Source organism: Hyla sarda, chromosome 11 (assembly GCF_029499605.1).
Source record: "Hyla sarda isolate aHylSar1 chromosome 11, aHylSar1.hap1, whole genome shotgun sequence".
NCBI lineage: Eukaryota > Metazoa > Chordata > Amphibia > Anura > Hylidae > Hyla > Hyla sarda.
The window spans coordinates 40,912,534-40,933,357 of record NC_079199.1 but is presented as its reverse complement, the minus strand read 5'-3'; the positions used below and the strand labels follow the sequence as shown (position 1 = coordinate 40,933,357).

Here is a 20,824-nt window from a genome sequence, read left to right as displayed (position 1 = left end):
CCAATAACTTATACCGGAATATCGGTATAAGTTATCGGCCTGAAAGGCCACAGATTATCGGTATTGGCCCTAAAAAAATCGATATCGGTTGATACCTAGTTTGTATTCACCATTCTTAACTCCTTTTGAAGCAAAACAAAGCTGTTGGCGTTTGCTGTATCTCACAAAGAAGGAAGCAGAATTCCCTCCCTCAGAGCGGGAAATCTCAGCTGTGTATCCCCTTATTGATTAGTGCTCCCCGACGTGTTTCTTTGCCTTCCGCTGTCAGGGCATGATGGGAGTTGTAGTTTTGCAACAGCCACAGGTAGGTGAAAATTGATTAAGATGATCACCACTGGTTCTCCATATTTTACAGTATGACCCTTTTTAGGTCATGGATTACTGTGTCTTCAGAGACATGGATGATGTTGGGGGCTCATGTATGAAAGGGTCAACACAATGTGCCAAAATTATAACAAGACCCATTGGATAAACTGCCATGAGGATGGGTCCCTCTTTAAGGGCATCTGCATGGAACCCCAACGAAGTACACGTAAAGTGGCCCCTGCCCACTCTGTGAATTTTTTAGATGTCATTCTACTAGGAGGGGGAAACTGATCTGTGAGCAACAGCTATTGTGTGTATCTATCAATCTAGTGCCAAGAGGACTGTATCCAAAGGATGCCGCATTGGTAGTTACTGTTTAGCTATTGCAAAACTACAACACCCATAGTGCCCTGACAGCCTTTGCATGCTGGGAGTTGTAGTTTTGCTATAGCAGGAGAGTCACAGAATAGGAGATACACTTTTTTCTTAGATAGTAATTTCAAGTGTCATCTTCTCTTAAAGGAATACTTTAGGACAGTGTGCCTCCAGCTGTTGCAAAACTACAACTTTTAGCATGCACAGACAGCCTTTGGCTGTCCAGGCATGCTGAGTGTTTTCGTTTTGTAACATCTGGAGGCACATTGGTTGGGAAACACTGCTCTAGGCTATACCTATATACTGGATGCATTACAACTCTGCTCCATTTACTTCAATGGAGCTGAGCTGCAATAGCTCATACAAACTGAGGACAAAAGTGGCGCTGTTTTTTTTTTTTTTTTAAATATTGGATAAACCCTTTAAATTCTCACGAATGGTCTCCAGTATAGGTATAGATCAGTGGTCTCCAACCTGCGGACCTCCAGATGTTGCAGAGTTGTAGTTTTGCAACATCTGGAGGTCCGCAGGTTGAAGACCACTGGTATAGATGATCACACTTGGGTCATGGCTCTTATATTCTGGTCACTGGTCCTATCACTTCTATAAAGTGCCATGTTCTAAAGCTGGCCATAAACATTACATCAGCTATGAGATGTATGACTGCTGGGCTGTCCGATCCACATTTATATCCTGACTAAGGCTGGGTTCACACTACGTTTTCTCCCATACGGGAGCGCATACGGCAGGGGGGAGCTAAAAGCTCCCACTCCCGTATGTCACCGTATGCGCTCCCGTATGCCATTCATTTCAATGAGCCGACCAGAGTGAAACGTTCGGTCCGGTCGGCTCATTTTTGCGCCGTATGCGCTTTTACAACCGGACCTAAAACCGTGGTTGACCACAGTTTTAGGTCCGGTTGTAAAAGCGCATACGGCGCAAAAATGAGCCGACCGGACCGAACGTTTCACTCCGGTCGGCTCATTGAAATGAATGGCATACGGGAGCGCATACGGTGACATACGGGAGTGGGAGCTTTTAGCTCCCCCCTGCCGTATGCGCTCCCGTATGGGAGAAAACCTAGTGTGAACCCAGCCTAATACTGTTCGATCCACATTTATATCCTGACTAATACTGTCCGATCCACATTTATATCCTGACTAATACTGTCCGATCCACATTTATATCCTGACTAATACTGTCCGATCCACATTTATATCCAGACTAAGGGTGCATTCACACCACGTTTTTAGAAAACAAGAGAAAAAAAAAGATGGAGCGCTCTCTCGTATGCTGTTATAGGATAGGAAATTAGGGGGGGGGAGAGGGAGGAACCCACCACCTCACCTAATGTGCCTTACCGACCTGCTGAGGGGATGCAACAGTGTAAGCGCAACACTGTTATGAGGTGTGGTTCGCAGTAGGTAAGTGCAGTATGCAGCTCTATCTCCCCTGTCCGTATCCCTTGGGGTACGGAAAGATTGACGGAGAAAGGGTAGATAAAAGTGGGGAATTGTGTAGAGCGCTCCTGCTGGGTAAGGATGGACTCCACGTGTTGCACAGGACAATTTATTAGAAAATGAAAGGACAACGCATTTCGGCGCTTACATGCGCCTTCATCACGTCCACAGAAGGGTAAGAGAGATGCGTCCTGAGGTGCTGGCTGTGCTTGTGTGGCTCTCACAAGCCGGCACCTCAGGACGCATCTCTCTTACCCTTCTGTGGACCTGATGAAGGCTCATGTAAGCACCGAAACGCGTTGTCCTTTCATTTTCTAATAAATTGTTGTGTGCAACACGTGGAGTCCATCCTTACCCAGCAGGAGGGCTCTACACAATTCCCCACTTTTATCTACCCTTTCTCTGTCTACACCACGTTTTTGCAATACAGTTCCCGTATACGTTTTCTATGTGAAAACCGTACAGAACTGTATTGAAAACCATATGCATTGACTTAACATTGAAAACCGTATGCCAAAAGATGCATCAGGTTGTGTACGTTTTGCATCCTGTACGGTTTGTCAGTTTTTTTCCCGTACCCAAAACTGTAGTCTACCGTATAATAAGTTTTTTTTTTTTTTTTACATGGGAGTCAATGGGAACGGTTTTCACCATACGGTTTTTGACTTTGCACAGTTTTTTTTGTTGGAATTTCAATCAAACAAGTGAAACTTTATTCATAATGGAGTGAAAAATTAAAAACGTATACGTTTTTTTCTTAAAAAACGGATCCAATCGGACATCATTTTTTAAACCGTATAAGGTTTATAACTGTTTACGGGTTAGAATTTGTACACACGTTTTGATACATTCTAGTCCAGTTTTGAGGAATCAGTTTTTCATCAAAAACCTGATACAGAACTGTATTGCAAAAACGTGGTGTGACTGCAGCCTAATACTGTCCGATCCCCATTTATATCCTGACTAATACTGTTCGATCCCCATTTATATCCTGACTAATACTGTCCGATCCACATTTATATCCTGACTAATACTGTCCGATCCACATTTATATCCTGACTAATACTGTCCGATCCACATTTATATCCTGACTAATACTGTCCGATCCACATTTATATCCTGACTAATACTGTCCGATATAAAAGCCTCGCCCGCAAGAGGTAAGAAGAGCAACTGAACTGCAAGAGGCCATTTATACTAAAAACTTCAGGTTATCATTGAAAACTGGACACAAAAAAAATTGTAACGCAGCAGATTATACTTTCAGTTTAACATTTTTAAGGTATTTGCTTGTTGTCAGAGAATGGAAACACCTAAACATAGAAGATGAGAACTTTTTGTGCTGACACAGCTGCCATTACAAACTACCTCCAGTAGGTGTCATCAGAGAGCCAACTCTTTTTGGAGGGGAAATACTTTGCATCATTTTTTCCCCAGTGGAGCATTGCACAGCCCAGTGTTTCCCAACCAGGATGCCTCCAGTTGTTGCAAAACTACAACTCCCAGCATTCTCACAGCCTTTTGCTTGGAGTTGTAGTTTTGCAAGAGCTGGAGGTTGGGAAACACTGGCGTGGCCTAAAAGACGTCACATGACTTTTGGCCCTTTTTCTCAAGGAGAAACTTTACCCCTGTAGTCCCAAATAAAAGCTCCAACACACTATAATCCGATCTTCACATGTTGCATTTTTCATTATAGTAATTGTGCAGATTTTTTTTTATGAACGTTTTTCAATAAGATCAGAAAATCAGTGAACTCACCCACGTCAGGTCTTCTTAATTCTTTATTCCAGGAATAGAAATAACATAAATCAGTGCTTGGACAGGACAGAGGCAAAGGTGGGGTTGCTTCGCTGGGCGACGGTGACCGTTTCACGCTCTGCATGATGCTTCATAGGAAAGAGAGTCGGCACTTCTGTGGTGGGTGGTGCACGTGGAAAAGACAGGCATATAGAACAAGAAGTCCCAGCACTCACCATGTTGCAAGCCAATTTGCATTTATTGTATACAGGGAAACAGGACGCGTTTCGGCAAAGCCTTCCTCTGCTGTCTAGACAGCAGAGGAAGGCTTTGCCGAAACGCGTCCTGTTTCCCTGTATACAATAAATGCAAATTGGCTTGCAACTTGGTGAGTGCTGGGACTTCTTGTTCTATCTGCATGATGCTTCAACTGGCCCTTGTGCGATTACATCATAGACACGTATATAGGCATCACTACCTAAACATTTAGATGTCCAGATTGAGATGACTGATAGTAACATAATTACATCGGGATATAAAAAAAACATCGCAAAGAATTCAATTTTTTATTATAATCCATCCAACCCACCCCAGGTAAAAAATAATATACCATTTAGTCTAATAGTTCGACATAAACCCAGATATCTTCATGAACTACAACTAAGACTATTGCAACGAGGTTATCCACCTAAAATAATAACAGAAACTCGGAATAAAATCGATAGAATCCCTAGACATAACTTACTTAAAAATAAAAAACATAACAATTGAATAGTTTTTTCTTTTGATAATACCCCTGTAAATTGAATTATAAAAAATGCTATTTTCAATAACTGGTATATTTTGAAAAAGGATGAAGATCTAAAAGAAATAATTGGGGTAGGATAGGCCATTAATAACTTACAACAGAACAACTTAAAACAATTAGGGATTATCTGAAAATGCACAAAAAGAAAAAAAAACTGTGAAAACGAATCGGTCGTGTGAACAGAGGCCAAAAGGAAATTTTAAATTGCGGAACATGTTACTTTTGTGATCTGAATGCAAATTGTAAAGAATGAATGCTAGCAGGACAGAATATAAAGTTTGAGCACTTTGTTACCTGCCGTTGAACATTTGTAGTATACATCCTTATTAGAGATGAGCGAACTTACAGTAAATTCGATTCGTCACGAACTTCTCAGCTCGGCAGTTGAGGACTTATCCTGCATAAATTAGTTCAGCTTTCAGGTGCTCCGGTGGGCTGGAAAAGGTGGATACAGTCCTAGGAGACTCTTTCCTAGGACTGTATCCACCTTTTCCAGCCCACCGGAGCACCTGAAAGCTGAACTAATTTACGCAGGATAAGGCATCAACTGCCAAGCCGAGAAGTTCGTGACGAATCGAATTTAGTGTAAGTTCGCTCATCTCTAATCCTTATCTGTGACTGTAACTTCTTTTATGTGGAAAGCGGACGCTTTTCCACAGAGTGAGAGGACATGTCCGATCATTGAGGACAGGTATCGGAGCTACGAGATGTATCCAACACGTGACGGAGATGCATCAAGGTAACGCTCGTAGCTTCCGGTTTGCAGCGCTGGAAAGGATTGATTGTTTGCAGAACGGAATTGACAGGCTTCACCTATTACTTAAAAAAGAAATGCGATGGATACTGAAATTGGACACCATGGGGGAGATTTATCAAAACCTGTACAGAGGAAGAGTGGTGCAGTTGCCCATAGCAACCAATCAGATTGCTTCTTTCATTTTCCACAGGCCTCTAAAGAGGCCTGTGGAAAATGAAAGAAGCAATCTGATTGGTTGCTATGGGCAACTGCACCACTCTTCCTCTGCACAGGTTTTGATAAATCTCCCCCAATGTCCCTTATTTACTAAGAGTTTTGTGTTGGTTTCTTTGTGGGTTTTAATTCCCTACAATTTATTTTCCACAGTATTTACCAAGGTTTCCCTACATTTTCCACTTTCCCTACATTTTGCTTTTTTTTTTTTACACATGTTCTGATCTGTCGGGTTTTTCTCAGCTCAAATCCACCACATTTTATGTGGAAACCTTAGTAAATATGTTGTTGTTTTTGTGAAAATTTCAGGAACACGCCCCTTTTCGGAGACCCCGCCCCTTTCCCCAGCGGCCACGCCTCTTTTTCGTGTTTCCTTAGCAAAATGGAGAGTTAGTCGGGGTTTTTTCAATTCTGGCGCAAAATCTGGCGCAGACCGAATTTCTGGCGCAATGCGACAGAATCTGGCACACAACCCGACAAAACATGTCGGGTTTGCAATAGTTCATCAGTATACTTGCTATTGCATCAGTAAGCACCGCCAGTCAGCTTTGCCATCCTGAAGATAGTTTGGTTATACGTCCACAGAAGGGACACATATGCAGTGGTGCAGAGTACACCCTCTATTAAGGAATAATTTTTAATGACTTTTTCTGAATTCTCATAATAGAAAATTGCTGCAAAAACTGCAATGCTACTTATTGCAAAAGATAATGCAATGTGCAAACACAGCCTATGAGGAGGAATCATTTCGGTCAGTCGTCTTGACGCTTAACGTGGGAATGTGGTGGAATCGGCACAGAATTTGACACGGAATTTAAAGAGGAAATCTGTAGGAGGATCAGTTCTACCACCTCCAATGGGCTGGCTCTCAATTCTACTTTAGAAAATTTTGCGCAAACATTCCGCACAAACTTATTTTGTCAGGAAAAATAAAGTGCTTTTGACTTTAAAGGAAAACTGTCAGCTTGCTCCCCCCAACGGTACTGGCTTATAGTGCGGGGGACGCTGATCAGTTTGATGCTTACTGTGCCCGGATCTGCCCCGCCGTTCTGCCGATATCTTAGATTTCCCCTATATGCTAATGAAGTGCTAACTGGCACAGGCGGGGTAACTGGCACTCTGACGTCACCACCGCCGTCTGCAGGGCCGCCAGGCTCATCAATATTCCTCCCCTCCCTCTGCCTCTTCCTCTTCATTACAGAGCGGGGGGAAGAGGGAGAGGCGGAGGAAGGGGAGGAATATTGATGAGCCGGGCTGCGGGCGGTGACGTCAGAGTGCCAGTTAATGCCGCCTGTGCCAGTTAGCACTTCATTAGCATATAGGGAAAAACGAAGATAACGGATGGACAGATCCGGGCACGGTAAGCATCAAACTGATCATCGTCCACCGCACAGCCAGTACCGCTGGTTAGTGCGGGGGGAGCAAGTTGACAGTTTTCCTTTAAAAGGCGTACTCCACCCCTAGACATTTTATCCCCTATCCAAAGGATAGGGGATAAGATGTCTGATCGCAGGGGTCCTGGTCGTCACGCCCCCTCCCATAGACTTGCATTGAGGGGGCATGGACATGACGTCACGAGCCTCCGCATCGCCAGTCATCCGGCAGGGAGTGAAGTTCGCTCCGTGCATCGGATGTCTGGGGTGCCAAAGCAGAGATCGCGGGGGTCCCCAGCAGCAGGACCCTCGCAATCAGACATCCCCTATCGTTTGGCTAGGGGATAACATTCCTAGAGGCGGAGTACCCCTTTAATGGGCTTTTACCCCTGGATTCCTCTAGAAGAATGAACACGTCCTGTCTTCTAGTGGAATACAACGTCTCATCGGAAATTCTGCCTGTGAAGTTCCTCAGTGTGAACAGAGCGGCGAAAATACCATTGATGTCAATGGGACTTTAATTCAAGGCAGAATACGTGTGCTGAATTACGCAAGTAAATTTCTCAGTGTGAACATACCCTTAGAATTGAATGTTATATGTTACATATATGACTAGGGAAGAAAATCAGTGACACAAATGTTTCCTTTTATTATGTTTCATGATCTTTTTTTTTTTTTGTTTAGATCCAGGGACCATATGGCAATTGTGCCCGGCTGACATAGAATACGGTAGTTCCATTTACTGACAGCAAACAGATCTTAAAATAGTGAGGAATAAAGTATAATAAGAAAGTTCTGTAACTTAATAATACCTCTTTAATGGCTATGGCCAGCTATGGGAACAACGAACCCCTTGTGTTATACGGAATAGAAGATAATGTAGCCATATTGTAAACACTGTGACATGTTTATTACTGACAGGATGGATTCCCATAACGTTGTAGCAATGTCTATGATAATGTATGTACTGGAGGCTATACAGCTGCTACAACAGGTAGATCACATTTATTGTCTGTTATATGTACCTGGGCCCTGGCGGCCATTCCTCCATTGGTCACGGTTTGATGTATCCCTGCTCTTTTAAAGGAAATGCATCACCTAGATTTTTTTCCTGATTGAAACCAGATACTGAAACATGTTTGTTTTATTTTATTTTTTCTAATCGGTTTAAAATTTCTGATTGTAACTTTATTTTTTTGTACATTATTATGGAGGCTGCCATCTTGCCTGAGCATTTAGAGGTATGCATGTGAGCAGGACCATAGGCAACAATAGACTGGACCTGTCCCATGAATTGGAAAAGTTAGTGGATGTTCTCTGTGACCTTTACTGAGGTTATTCTACAGGGTGGGGGGGGGACTGATCTGTGAGCAGCAGCTATTGTGTGTATCTGTCTTGCTGGTGTCACCTTTCACTGTATTCCAGTCTTTCTTGATAAGAAAAGTTTTACTGGGAAATGATCTGTACAGAGCAGGAAGTCCCAGCTTAATTTTAGACCAGAATAGAAACTGCAAGATTTCAGGATTATTATAAAATATTGATAATAAAATAGGTAAATAAAAAAAAAATTGGTAATTTTTTTTTTCCTTTTTAAGGGGTTGTCTCATCTCGGCTCTTCCGTGTTTTCTGGCCAGCTCCTGCCTATTTGCAGCACCAGAGATGGTCAAAAATGCAGAAACAGGGAAGTTATGTGATTTGCATAACTCCCATCGACTTAGATGGGAGTTTCGCAAGCGATGAAGCAATGCAAGCCATGCTGTTTATGTAACTCCCAAAGTAACAGATTATCAGATTGGGCTAAGCCTTTTGTGCATCTCCTATTAAAGTCAATGGGAGTTATGCAAATTGTGTAACTTTTCTGCTTCGGAAGTTTTCGCCTTGTCCGACCACCTCCGGCGCAACAAATAGGCAGGAGGAGCGGAAAAGCTGGAAGTAACCAGGTAGGACGAAGTTAACAATGCAAACAGGAGGTTCTTTTCTGATGACCTTAGGGAGAAATGTACTGAAGCTTTTTATTGAAAGGGCTTTACCATTACCAGGAGATTGTTTTGGATCCACCTCTGTGAGCAGTGCCGCTCCTGTGGCTGCTGGGAATTGTAGTTTTTGAACAGCGGAATATGATCTATACCCAACATACTGTTATAGAGGAGTCTGTAATCTGGAGGAGCCATACGTCAGTGTTTCGCTGAACTTACGGAGGGTGTATTTGTGCACTCTTTAGGAAAGAGGTCTTCAACTGGCGGCCCTCCAGCTGTTGCAAAACTGCAACTCCCGGCATGCTTCAAGTTGTAGTTTAGCAACAGCTGGAGACTTACAGGTTGTAGACCCCTGCATTAGGAACTACAAACTATAACTTTTAAGAGGTCATGGAGTTTACATATATGTATAAAATTTTACTACAGCGCCACAAAATATCTTGTAACATTGGTGTCTTATCAATAACCTAAGATGTTTGTGTTTCTACTATTTTCTATGACACTTGCCTGCTGTGCTTTATCCCTCCATCTGCAAAGCTAAGACATTCTTCCCATGGTTGACTGAGACGGTAAAAGTTGCACGAGGGTGTATATTTAAGGGGTACTCCACTGGCCAGCTATCGGAACATTTAGTTCCGAACGCTGTGAGCGCGCTGCGGGGGTCAGCCACGCCCCTCAATGCAAGTCTATGGGAGGGGGCGTCACGCCCCCTCCCATAGACTTGCATTGAGAGGGCGTGGCCTGATGTCAGCTTTACAGATCGGACAAAGCACACTGTCCAGTGGAGTACCCTTTTAATAAGAGAATTGGTGGTGGTGTGGGGGGGCGCGAGCTCTTGCCATTGGATTCTCCTCTGTATTTGTTACAATTTATAGAATTTGTTTTTCTTTGTTGCAATCATTTTTTTTTTTGTCATTCGATCCGTCATCCGCACTTTGAGAAGGGAGGTAAGTTGTTTGTGACTGTAAATCCGATTAGGGGGTCATGATAAAGCACAAATAACCTCATGTTAGGTTTCCCTATTAATTCCCACTGATGTCTGATGGGAGACGCCTTAGAAGTCTTAACTGGGCTTCATTTAGTATTAAGGGAAGAAGTTTTAGAAGTTTCTAAAATGCCAGTATTTTTCTTGTACAGTATTTAAGAAAAAAACGTTTTATCAAACTTTATCTGTTTGTGAGAAGTGGATGTATATTATTTTTAAGCAGAGCTAATAAAAGTCTTATGCAGCATCATGTATAATACTGTCCTGTCTGTTTCTTTAAAGAAAATGGCTTTTTTTTAAATCAAAAACTGCCATTCTTTTGTATGGGCTCCATTCAGATGAGTGAGCTGAGCTGCTATACCAGGCATAGCCCATAGACAAGAATGGCAATGTCTCTCTAATCTTATATGAAGGTTTACCCCCAAAATGGCAAATACTCACGTTTAGGGTACGTTCATACGCGCAGATTTTTTAGCTGGTTTTCCGCTGCGTATTTGAAAGTGGGCGGGCTCTTCGCGGCTGTCCGCAGCAGAATTTATGCTGCGGAAAATCCACCACAGTCCCTACTGACTTCAATGGGGCTTGCGGCGGATTTTCTGCAGTGTACATTCTGCTGCGGAAAATCTGCGGACAGCATAGAAGAGCCCGCCCACTTTCAAATACGCAGCGGAAAACCCGCTAAAAAATCTGTGTGTGTGAACGTACCCTTAAAGGGGTACTCCGCCCCTAGACATCTTATCACCTTTAGTAATATTCATATAACTGTGTTATATTTGTTATGTATTGTTCCTTGGCCACGTTGTTTCCTTTGGCCAATCTTTCCTTTGTTGTAAATTTCTCAAAAAAAAAAATCCAATAAAAATTATTTAAACCCAAAGGATAGGGGACAAGATGTCAGATCACCGTGGTGCCGCTGCTGGGGACTCCCGGGATCCCCGCTGCGGCACTGCACTATCATTACAGCACAGAGCGAGTTCGCTCTGTGCGTAATGACGGGCGATACAGGGGACGGAGCAGTGTGACGTCATGGCTCCGCCCCTCGTGACATCTCGGCCCGTCCCATTAATGCAAGTCTATGACAGGGGGCATGACGACCGCTGCGCCCCCTCACATAGACTTGTATTGAAAGGGGCGGAGCCGTGACGCAACAATGCTCCGGCCCCTGTATTGCACGTCATTACGTGCAGAGCGAACTCTCTCTGTACTGTAATGATAGCGCAGTGCCGCAGCGGGGATCCCGGGGCTCCCCAGCAGCGGCACAGTGGCGATCTGACATCTTATCCCCTATCCTTTGGATAGGGGATAAGATGTCTAGGGGCGGCGTACCCCTTTAAAGTACCCCTGCTTTCATAGCAGAGCACTTGCTGAAAACAATGGACACCTATAGATTAATAGGAAAACACAAGTTTTTTAATTTTTTTATTAACTTTATTAGTGTGGCTGCCATTACACCCATGATCATACGGTCTGTTTGATTTTTTTTTATTGGATGCACAAAAGCTGCGATCAGCTGATTGTTGGCAGTTTTAGGCCATGTTCACAAAGCATAAATTGTCCAAATGGAAAACACTTAAGCACATCCCGCACATTAAAAAAAAATCCAGGGGACAGTATAGAACCCCTTGAAAATGCGTTGTCTCATTGACATCAATGCATTTCTGGGAGAAATCTGCAAAAAGAATAGACATGTCTATACTTTTTGCATATGCTGGATTTGGGATTTTCGGGGCAGAAACATCTGCCGTGGAAATTCCACCGAGTGAACAGTGCAGCAGAATCCCATTGAATTCCGCACGGACATTCCCTTAAATGGGCCGATTTATTCAAAATAAAATGTGTCCCTATAAACGCTCATTCATCGAGTAGTTGGCCTGTGGAAAGTGACTTTTTAACATATCATTCACAACACTGATATATATACAGGGTGTACTAGGGATCAACCGATATAGTTTTTTTTTTAGGGCTGATACCGATAATCTGTGGAGGTTAGGGCCAATAGCCGATAACTTATACCGATATTCCGGTATCAGTTAACGGCTATTTATCTCCCCCCGGCGTCACTGCTGCAGGTCATTGATTTAAAGCGTGCGCTTTAAATCAATGAACTCCAGCGGCTTTTGCGGTGCCAGACACTGCCGCCCCCACCCGCTTCTCTCCCCCTGCCTGTTCTGCCACCGCGCCGCACCTCCCACGGCACCGCCCCGGCCAGAGACCGCCACTGCCCCATTGCCTCCCCCATTCCCGGTTTTATAATTACCTGTTCCCGGGGCCCGCTCTACTTCTGGCGCCGGCCTCCTGAGCTGTCACTGTGTGCACTGACGGTGACGTTGCGTTGAGGATGTCACTTGTCATTGTGCTGCGCAGCGCACATTGTAACACAGGAGGGCGCAGGAACCAGAAATAGCGCAGACCCTGGGAACAGGTAATTATAAAACCGGTATGGGGAGGCAATGGGGCAGCGGCTGGTGCGGTAGGGGGGGTGCAGCGCGGTGGTGGGGGCGGTGCATTATCGGAAAGGTAATTGCCGATAACTATAATGTCCTGAATCGTTTGTATCGGCCGATAATATCGGCCAAACCAATAATCGGTCGATCCCTAGTATGTACCTTCACACAAGTGAAATAAGCTGTTCATTATCTCTGCAGAAAATCCACAATACCAGTGTGTCCATGCGGTATAGGTTACCGGGCAAACAGCAAGTAGCCAAATGGGTGTTTGAAGAGCAGTTTAGTAGGTATTTTAGCCTTTCAGTAACTTTGCGATTTCATGTTTTTTCACAAGAGGCTAGTATAGTGCAAATAAATAGAAATAGCTAGAAACCCATTCCATTACTGTATGAATGTTCCTTGAATAATCCACGCTGATCACATTGTTTAAGTACTGTTTTTTTTTATTGCATATTTCCATAGTTAAATGTACATCATAAAAACAGTTTCTTTTTCCGCTCAATTCTACTACTAAACATTCTCATTCCTACTAACTAGACTTCACTATTTCAAAGTTTTCTTTTGAACAGATGGACACATTTACAAATGTTCAGGTCTTTGTTTGGAGACATTTTTTTTTATTTAAAAAGTTTAGAAAGAAAATGCACTCCATACAGAACGCCACCTATGACATCGGCACTGGTCATTGGCACATGGAAACGAACTCAAGACTGACACAGGGCTGAGACGTGACTGTATACAGCAAACCCCAATGGCACCAAGCGGGTAGACGCGAGTGAAAAAGAAAGATATTTGGCTTTTAATATGAGGCCGAGTATAAATAGTAAAATAAAACATAACAAAAAAATAACCTCTATACAGTAGAAAAACATAAAGAGGCACTTAAGAAAACAACAGGATGGAGAGATGGGAAGGTTGGACCTAATAATTTAGGTTTTGGTATAATCAGGTCCTATTCTCTTGGATCAGTCCTGGAAATGAAAAAAATGAAAGGTCTCTGGAATCCTGCCCAGCGCAGAAGGCTAATGCCCACAAGACATTGTACGGCCATGAGATGCCCAGAGAGAGAGAGAGAAAATTTTAAGCACCAATTGAGTTTCTGCCTGCATGGCTGTATAAAAAGTGCAAAGTTCACTACCTATACAACGGCGCATCAGAATGGTAGCCAATTTGTGGGCAGAACCCAACATGTATGATATTAAACACTTGATGTATATTAGAAAGAGAACTGCTCATGACTCCGTAACGTGAACCACTTTATGGCCTTGTAGTTTAAGTGTCACTTTATTGGTGATATTAAAGATTTCCTGGGCGTCCTTTGGCAGCACACTTATGGGTTAATTCTGACTTCATCCGAATGGATAGAAGATGTGTTATCTAGTAATAAACACAATTAGCAAAGACCCCTATTTATTTGTTCCACAAGGATAAAATGCAGAAACGGTTAAGCGTCCTATTGAGTCGGATCAAGAGTCTTCCTCCAGATCTAGAAGCAAAAATTGTTTTATTTACCTGCTAAGAAGAATAAAGTCTTTGCCTGCACATTGGTTAAAGAAACAATGGCCCCAAAAAGAATGGTCATAGCCAGAAAAACTCTGACGCTGGGGCTAAATTTAGGTCAGTGCATAAAATTAGTCTGGGCTTTTCAGCAGATTAGGATAACCCTCCCAAACTGGATTTGACAGCCGCTTGTCTATCTAAAAAAATAAATATCTATATATCTATTTAAGGAATCAGCACTGCTTCCAGATGCCATAAGAAAGAACATAGATTCCAATTTAACCCCTTAAGGAGACAGCCCATTTTGGCCTTAAAGGGGTACTCCACCCCTAGACATCTTATCCCCTATCCAAAGGATAGGGGATATGATGTCTGATCGCGGGGGTCCTGCCACTTGGGACCCCCGCAATATAGCACGCAACACCCACCTGTTACTGCTCCGGAAGCGCAGGAGGGTCTGGCTCCCGACCACAGGGATGTTAGATCGTGACGTCACGACTCCACCCTGTGTGACGTCACGACCCGCCCCCTCAATGCAAGTCTATGGGAGGGGGCGTGACATTTTTTTTATTGGGGCCAGGTTTGCGTGTGTAACTTTGTGATCACTTTTTATATGATGTGACTAAAAGCAATTTTTACTTTCTCTTTTTTTTTTTTTTTAAACGTTAACAATGTTCACTGTGTGGGACCATTAACATTATATTTTAATAGTTTAGACATTTATGTACACGTTTATACCAAATGTTTTTTTTTTTTTTTTACTTTTTTGTCCCCTAAATAATGCTATGCATATGCTAGGAGGCAAACCAGAGAAGAAGACTGCAGGAGCCGGCTGGAGCAGGTGAGAGGTGCTCGGCTGCCATCTTAACACATCGGACCACCCGCAATTGCACCGCAGGCGTTTAGATGTGAACACCACCGCAATACTTCAGATGCCTTGATTAGTACTGATCACGGCGTCTGAAGGGCTAATGGCGGACATCAGCGGGATCGCAGATGTCCGCCATTATCCATGCTGTACTTCATAACATCTCCAGTTCACCTGCCTGCCCTTTGGGATCACTTCTGCACCCCAAGTTTTCACCAAGATAAGCTGTAACACCAAAGGCAACTCTGATTTTAAGGTATCTTCCTAACCCCGTATCTGGACGACTGGTTTCTGAGGCCAAGAACATCTTACAATCTCACTGAATACCCTGGGTCAGGCATGGCTTCTTAGTAAACTGCACAAAAAGGAAAGACTGATTGTTTGCAATGACCTAGAACCTGATTGGTCAAAAGGGCTTTGCTAAGGTTTTTTTCTATCTAACAAACTCTTCTATCCATTTACACAGTCAGAATTAACCCATTCGTGTGCTGTCTACAAACTACAGAAAACGAGGTAATTTTTTTTACAAAAGTCAGCTTTTTTTCTCTCTCATCCATAGGATGTGCGATTCAAGTGAATGTGGCTGAACTATGATTCCAGACAAATTGCCACTTCTGTATAATATATATATATATTTTTTTTTAATCTTGGGCAACTGTATCACAAAGGCTCCCTCCACTGGTATGGGTGACAGGTTCACAATGGTTCCCAACCAGAGGTGAGCGAATCAGCAGTAATTTGGCCAGACTAAACTAATTGATGGCCGATTTATTAGCCTCAGGTCTACCAAGTTTATTATAGATTCACTTGCCTCCGTTCACAATGCTTCCCTTAACCCTCTGAAGGTTTTAACTTCACAGTTTCTACAAAGCACAGTACAGACCTAGTTTTGCACTGGAGTCAGTTCTAATAATGGAAAATAACTAAAAATACAAACAAAGATTAAAAAGAAAAAACCTGAAAGTGCTCCTGTGAAAATAACAAATCACTCCCAGTCATTTACAGTCCTAGAAAATAACAATATCCATTTATTTACAGCCAAAAACCGTAATTCCACCATCAAGGTGGCCGTCCCCACACAGGGATCCGACAGTATTTCATAGCTTTGGTTGTAACGTCCAGTTAAAGTGGCAGCCATATTTTTTTTCTGGAGTGTTACTTAAAGGTACTAATATTTTGCGTGCTAATATACAGAGTAATTCCTACATTTAAAGGGGTGAATTTAACAAAAATATCAAGGTGCTTTAACTTAGAGACACCTGACCAAATAGGAAAGTACTAGTGTGACCTGTGGGGGAGATTTATCAAAACCTGTCCGGAGGAAAACTTGCCGAGTTGCCCATAGCAACCAATCAGATTGCTTCTTTCATTTTTGAAAAGGCCTGTGAAAATGAAAGAAGCGATCTGATTGGTTGCTATGGGAAACTCAGTAACTTTTCCTCTGCACAGGTTTTGATAAATCTACCCCTGTGTGTCTAAATAAAAAGCTTATACTAGTAACTGTGCAGGCACCTAACTTTTAAAGGGATTCTCCATTTTTTTCCCCCAATCACAAAGCTGAATCATATACCCTTATATATGTCCTGACACGAGGACAACCAACTCCACATAGGAAAAATACATTTCTACATAGCTATGTTCCCTATCTGTAGAACAAGCCTTTTAAGTGCCAGATTCCTATGGTACATGTAGCTGACTACAGTGCACATAGTGTGAATGGGCCCTAAAGGTAACGGGTCACATACAATGTATTTTCAGAGCAGAATTCCACTCAAAATATGGTGCAGCAGCCTCTCATTGTTTTCAATTGCATTCTACTGCACCATTCACACTACAGAATTGTCTTCAGTGTGCAACAGCTGGAGGCACACTGGTTGGGAAACATTAGCCTAAACAGACAGCTGTAAGCAGTGTGCTCCCAGCAGCGCCTAAGCAGTTTGCCTCCAGCTGTTGCAAAACTACAACTCCCAGTATGCCCGGACAGCCTTTGGCTGTCCGGGCATGCTGGGAGTTGTAGTTTTGCTACAGCTGGAGACACACTGCCTGGGAAACACTGGTCTAGGTCATTGGATTTTTTTTTATTTAGCAAGAGCCAGAAGCTCAAACCCAGGAAGAAAAAAAATAAGTCTCTGTAGAACAGATATAGTGCTGCTGGTGATCACTAAACCTTGCATGGAGATTCAATTCTACATTGAAAGTGAATTTACCTTTTTTTAATGGTGTCATTTATAGGTGCAAAATTCAGAATTTTTCTGCTACAGAGAACCAAATCCTCTGCACAGGGGGTTTGGAACTGTGTATCAGGAAAAAGTAGATAAATTTGGTTAAATTCTGTGCTGATTAATTTCCTATGGAGATAACAAAAAACAAACACAAAATGACATCCCGGATGGGAAATTCACTTAAAGGGGTACTACACTAGAAAACATTTTCTTTTAAATCAACTGGTGCCAGAAAGTTAAACAGATTTGTAAATGACTTCTATTAATAAAAATCTTAATCCTTCCAGTACTTATCAGCTGCTGTTATGATCCACAGGAAGTTCTTTTCTTTTTTGAATTTCCTTTTTGTCTGACCACCGTTCTCTCTGCTGACATCTCTGTCCATTTTAGGTACTGTCCAGAGCAGGAGCAAATCCCCATAGAAAGCCTATCCTGCTCTGGACAGTTCCTGACATGCACAGAGGTGTCAGCAGAGAGCAACTGTGGTCAGGCAGAAAGGAAATTCAAAAAGAAAAGATCTTCCTGTGGATCATAACAGCAGCTGTTAAGTACCGGAAGGATTAAGATTTTTTAATAGAAGTAATTTACAAATCTGTTTAACTTTCTGCACCAGTTGATTTAAAAAAATATATATTTTCCAGTGGAGTACCCCTTTAATACGTATACACAATTAATACAGAAATTTAATGGAAGAATGTTCTAACATAGTATAAGCAGTGAAAAAAAATAAAAAAATCAACTTCACTGCCACAATCCCATAACCTGTGTCTTTGTATGAAATAAAGCCTAAAACAGTCTAAGATATTGCAAAGTGATTGTATTTGTGCAGCTTTGTGCCGCACGATGGGGGTTGGTGGTACCTGAGCAGTGTGCGGCGTGGTCAGATGGGTAAATGTGAAGAGACATGGCGGCATCAAATACTAAGTGCGGATTATAGTCAGTGACTAATGGATCTGGTTAGATTGTAACACGCTGTTGACCTATGTCTGGTGTATAAGAAGGGAAATGAGGACGGCGGCCATTCTTCTACATTACATGTTATCAACTGTGTATGATCCTGCATTGTGTTTAGTGATGGATCAAGAGAAAGGGGGTATCCCCAAAAAAACAGTGGCACTCTTCTCCGTGGGTAGTGTGTGGTATTGCAACTCAGCAGCATACCTGGCACCAACCGATTGCTAGAATGAGCGGGAAGAGGCAATCGCCTAAGACAGTCCCATAGACTTACATTGCGAGTCAGTCTCTAGCAGAGTGTCTCAAAACTAGGGTGCCTCCAGCTGTTGCAAAACTACAATTCCCAGCATGCCTGGACAGCCGAATGCTGGGAATTGTAGTTTTGCAACAGCTGGAGGCACCCTGGTTGGGAAACACTGCCCAGGACATGACACAGACCTGGGAGGGAACATATTTCTCACGGCTTGTCTTTTCAAGCGAATATGAAGGAGTAGTCTACTGCAGACTATTCCCACTCCGTTGTGCCCGGGCAAAAAAAATAATATAGAAAACAAACTTTCACTCACCTTCCTGTGTTCCCCCGTAGCGCCGCTACAGCTGATCGGTCCTCCTCTTCTGCCTTCCTCCTGTGCAAGGATCGGCACACAGCGCTCAGCCTATCACCGGCCGAGGCGGGACATTGCTGCGGTTGGTGATAGGCTGAGCGCAGTGTGACGATCCGTGCACATGGAAGAAGGATGAAGACCGGACTGGAGGACCGATCAGCTGAAGCGGCGATCCGGGGGGGACGCAGGAAGGTGAGTGAAAGTTTGTTTTCCATTTTTTTTTCAGCCCGGGCACAACGGAGAGGGAATAGTCAGCACTAGACTACTCCTTTAAATGAGGCTAAACTGCAATACCAGACACAGCCACTGGTCAAATGTGGTGACTGGCAGTGTGACAACTATCTACAACACGTTGCGAACCCAGCCTTACACTTTTTTTTTCCATTCCCTATCCTGGAATAAAGTTTTTTTGTAACCCTTCACAGCATTGATCTTGAACACCCAGCCTTTAGCTCTTATGGCATGCTGGGGGTTAAAGTTTTGCAACCACTAGAGAACGAAGCCACAGATTGGGGGCTACTACTTTACAGTAGAAGTTTGATGAACCCTGACCTTTCTATTGTACCCCTAATATTCACAACCACAGAAAGCAACCAAGACACCACGCGCCCCCCCCCCTTTGCTAACCTTTATGTAACCGCTCTGTAATCTGTATATTGGTCCATTAGTAATGAAGCAGACTTTACCCTAACATAATGTTATCTAGATACAAATATATAGGTATACACTTTACCAAGTGATCGTGACTTACGTGGCAGCACCCATTCCCTTTTGCCACAGACCAGCAAAGTCCCTGGTGAAAATAATCCAGCATATGAGGAATTCTAAAGAACTTTGCTGTGCTTTGATATTTGAACCCTGTGCGTCGTCACATACGCCCCAATATACAATAAATAGATTAGATTTGCAGTTTTTAGTTTTTTTTAATTATTACTAGGATTTTTATTTGTCGCCTGCATGCGGGGGGATCCACACTTATCAGACCTCAACCAATCATCACTGAGAATAAAGACTTAATATTCACAGTGTTGTCATTTGATACCTCAATGATGTTAGTGGTCAACAGATTAGGCTCTGAGCAATGGCTGCCCCGCTGCATACAGGCATCCTGTGCAATTGCAATACAGTCCCGAATACTTGTTTTCCCCATGAAATAACAATTCTGGAGAATCTTTTCTTAGCACTGTTTTTTTTTTCCTTCTGTTCCTCTCTTATTCCTCCTGGAAATATATGAATTGACAAATGGGTGTTACTATTTCCCTAGTCAATAAGGAGTGTCCCTACATGGGCTGCCACTGATTGGGCAACATCGGTGTGTCTAGGAAAACACCCCTAACTTGTAACACCAAGTGAAGCTCACATTTCCAGGAGGAATAACAGAGGAACGACATAATGCAGAATCCTAAGAAAAGCTGCTCCGCCGTCTATTTAATGGGAATGTATAGGTTTATTAAAATAGACATGTCGGGGAATAGACAGGTCCTCTATAAATATAACCCTATAGTTTAGGAATGCACTTGTCTTAATCTGGCAGAATGGGGGTTGTGCTTTTGCACTTGAAAGGAAAAAATTTTTAAAAAATTAAGAAAAACAAGACTATTTATACACAGTGGGTATGTATACATGTGCTCTGTACACAGATATACATAATACTGTAATAAATCACATATTCAACATGTGCATGGAACCATCCAAACTACAAACTATATACATGTATGCGTGCATGTGTACAAATGCTGTACGCCGATACATATGCACACACATTACTTTACATTACGTACATATGTACAGATCCGAGTCTCCCTCCAATTTCTAGGCAGTGTCAATGACAGTACGGGAATGCTCCAGTTATGGTCTCTAGGGGGTTACTGAAGGGATTTAGTAATTCAGCTTGGTCACGGGTCTCTCCCGGCTGCTTTCAGTCGTCTGGCTGGTAATGCGCTTACGGTTCCTCTTCAGTTTGGAAATGTCCTTATCGAAAACTTCACCCGATCTCAGAGCAGAGACCAGGTCATCGAACTCTCCCTCCTCTTCTCCGTTTTCCTTTGCCTTCTTGGCTTTGCGCTCCCGTTCTCTCTGTTCCTTGAGCTGAAATAATGAAAGACTCCTATTGTCATGGCTCCGATCATAGTACAGTGATCCTTCAACTTACAATGGCCTCAACATACAATTGTCTTTTCTGGACCATTGTAACTTGAAACCAGACTCAACATACAATGCTATGGAATCTGCAAAACA

The 20,824-nt window shown here is 42.9% G+C and overlaps 1 protein-coding gene across 8 annotated transcripts in view; it reads right to left on the bottom strand.

Annotated features, from left to right (window-relative positions):
• Window positions 1–17,608: 17,608 nt before the first annotated feature.
• The window catches only part of DAAM1 (dishevelled associated activator of morphogenesis 1), a 202,986-nt gene continuing 199,770 nt past the window's right edge, over window positions 17,609–20,824 (bottom strand). For 7 of the 8 annotated variants that reach the window (XM_056546901.1, XM_056546905.1, XM_056546907.1 and 4 more), the window contains one exon: window positions 17,609–20,674. In XM_056546901.1, coding sequence (XP_056402876.1) covers window positions 20,465–20,674 — 210 coding nt within the window. In that variant the 3' untranslated portion in view covers window positions 17,609–20,464. The remainder of the gene's footprint in view (window positions 20,675–20,824) is intronic. The other variant, XR_008848986.1, reaches the window with a different exon arrangement.